General features: G+C 50.1%; 1 protein-coding gene across 3 annotated transcripts in view; it reads left to right on the top strand.

Annotated features, from left to right (window-relative positions):
• The first annotated feature begins 105 nt into the window (after positions 1-105).
• Positions 106-1,145, top strand: part of LOC122543236 (dedicator of cytokinesis protein 5-like) — a 10,680-nt gene continuing 9,640 nt past the window's right edge. For all 3 annotated transcript variants that reach the window (XM_043681713.1, XM_043681712.1, XM_043681714.1), the window contains exon 1: positions 106-187. In XM_043681713.1, coding sequence (XP_043537648.1) covers positions 134-187 — 54 coding nt within the window. In that variant the 5' untranslated portion in view covers positions 106-133. The remainder of the gene's footprint in view (positions 188-1,145) is intronic.

Here is a 1,145-nt window from a genome sequence, read left to right as displayed (position 1 = left end):
GGGTGCAGGACTCTCGAGAGTTTGAGAAGAGACTGATAACCAGCCCTCCGTGGTGGCTCAGGAGAGGACAACGCTTAAAAGACTGTTCTTTATGTTACAGACAATGTGGATCGAGCGGGTCACGTACACAACTATGTATAAGTTCCCGGGCATCCTCCAGTGGTTTGAGGTCAAGGCTACTACGACGGTGAGCACTGGATTTGTTCATGGGGGACATTGGCTCAGTGGTTAGCACCGCTGCCTCACGGCGCCAGGGACCCGGGTTCGATCCCAGCTTCGGGTGACTGTCGTCTGTGTGGAGTTTGCACATTCTCCCCCCGTGTCTGTGTGGGTTTCCTCCGGTTTCCTTCAGGGATGTGCAGGTTAGGGTGGATTGGCCATGCTAAATTACCCATAGTGCTCAGGGATGTGCAGGTTAGGGTGGATTGGCCATGTTAAATTGCCCATAGTGCTCAGGAATGTGCAGGTTAGGGTGGATTGGCCGTGCTAAATTACCCATAGTGCTCAGGGATGTGCAGGTTAGGGTGGATTGGCCATGCTAAATTGCCCATAGTGTTAGGTACTTTAGTTAGAGGGAAATGGGTCTGTGTGGGTGACTATTTGGAGGGTTGGTGTGGACTTGTTGGGCCAACGGGCCTGTTTCATACTGTGGTGAATTTAATCTAATCTTGTAGATTGTATATACTGCTGCTACTGAGCGTCGGGGGTGGAGGGAGTGGGTGTTTGTGGGTGTGGGGATAATCAAGTGGGGCTGCTCTGTCCCACACACTCATGCACACAGACACACTCTCTCTCACACACGCTCAGATACAGACACACACAAACACATGTACTCACACACAGAAACACAAACACTCACACTCAGACACAGACACACAAGTACTCACACACACACACACTCACACATGTACTCACACACACACATACTCACACACATGTACTCACACTCTCTCTCACATAGACATACACACACACTCAGACACACACACACATTCAAACACAGACATACACACACACTCAGACACACACACAGAGACATACACACACTCAGGTACACACACAGACACCCAGACACATACGCACACAACTCAGACACACACACGCTCAGATACACACACACACTCAGACACAGACATAAGTCGGAT

Source organism: Chiloscyllium plagiosum, chromosome 42 (genome assembly GCF_004010195.1).
Source record: "Chiloscyllium plagiosum isolate BGI_BamShark_2017 chromosome 42, ASM401019v2, whole genome shotgun sequence".
NCBI lineage: Eukaryota > Metazoa > Chordata > Chondrichthyes > Orectolobiformes > Hemiscylliidae > Chiloscyllium > Chiloscyllium plagiosum.
The sequence above is the reverse complement of the archived record's forward strand: the minus strand, read 5'-3'. Positions and strand labels throughout refer to the sequence as shown.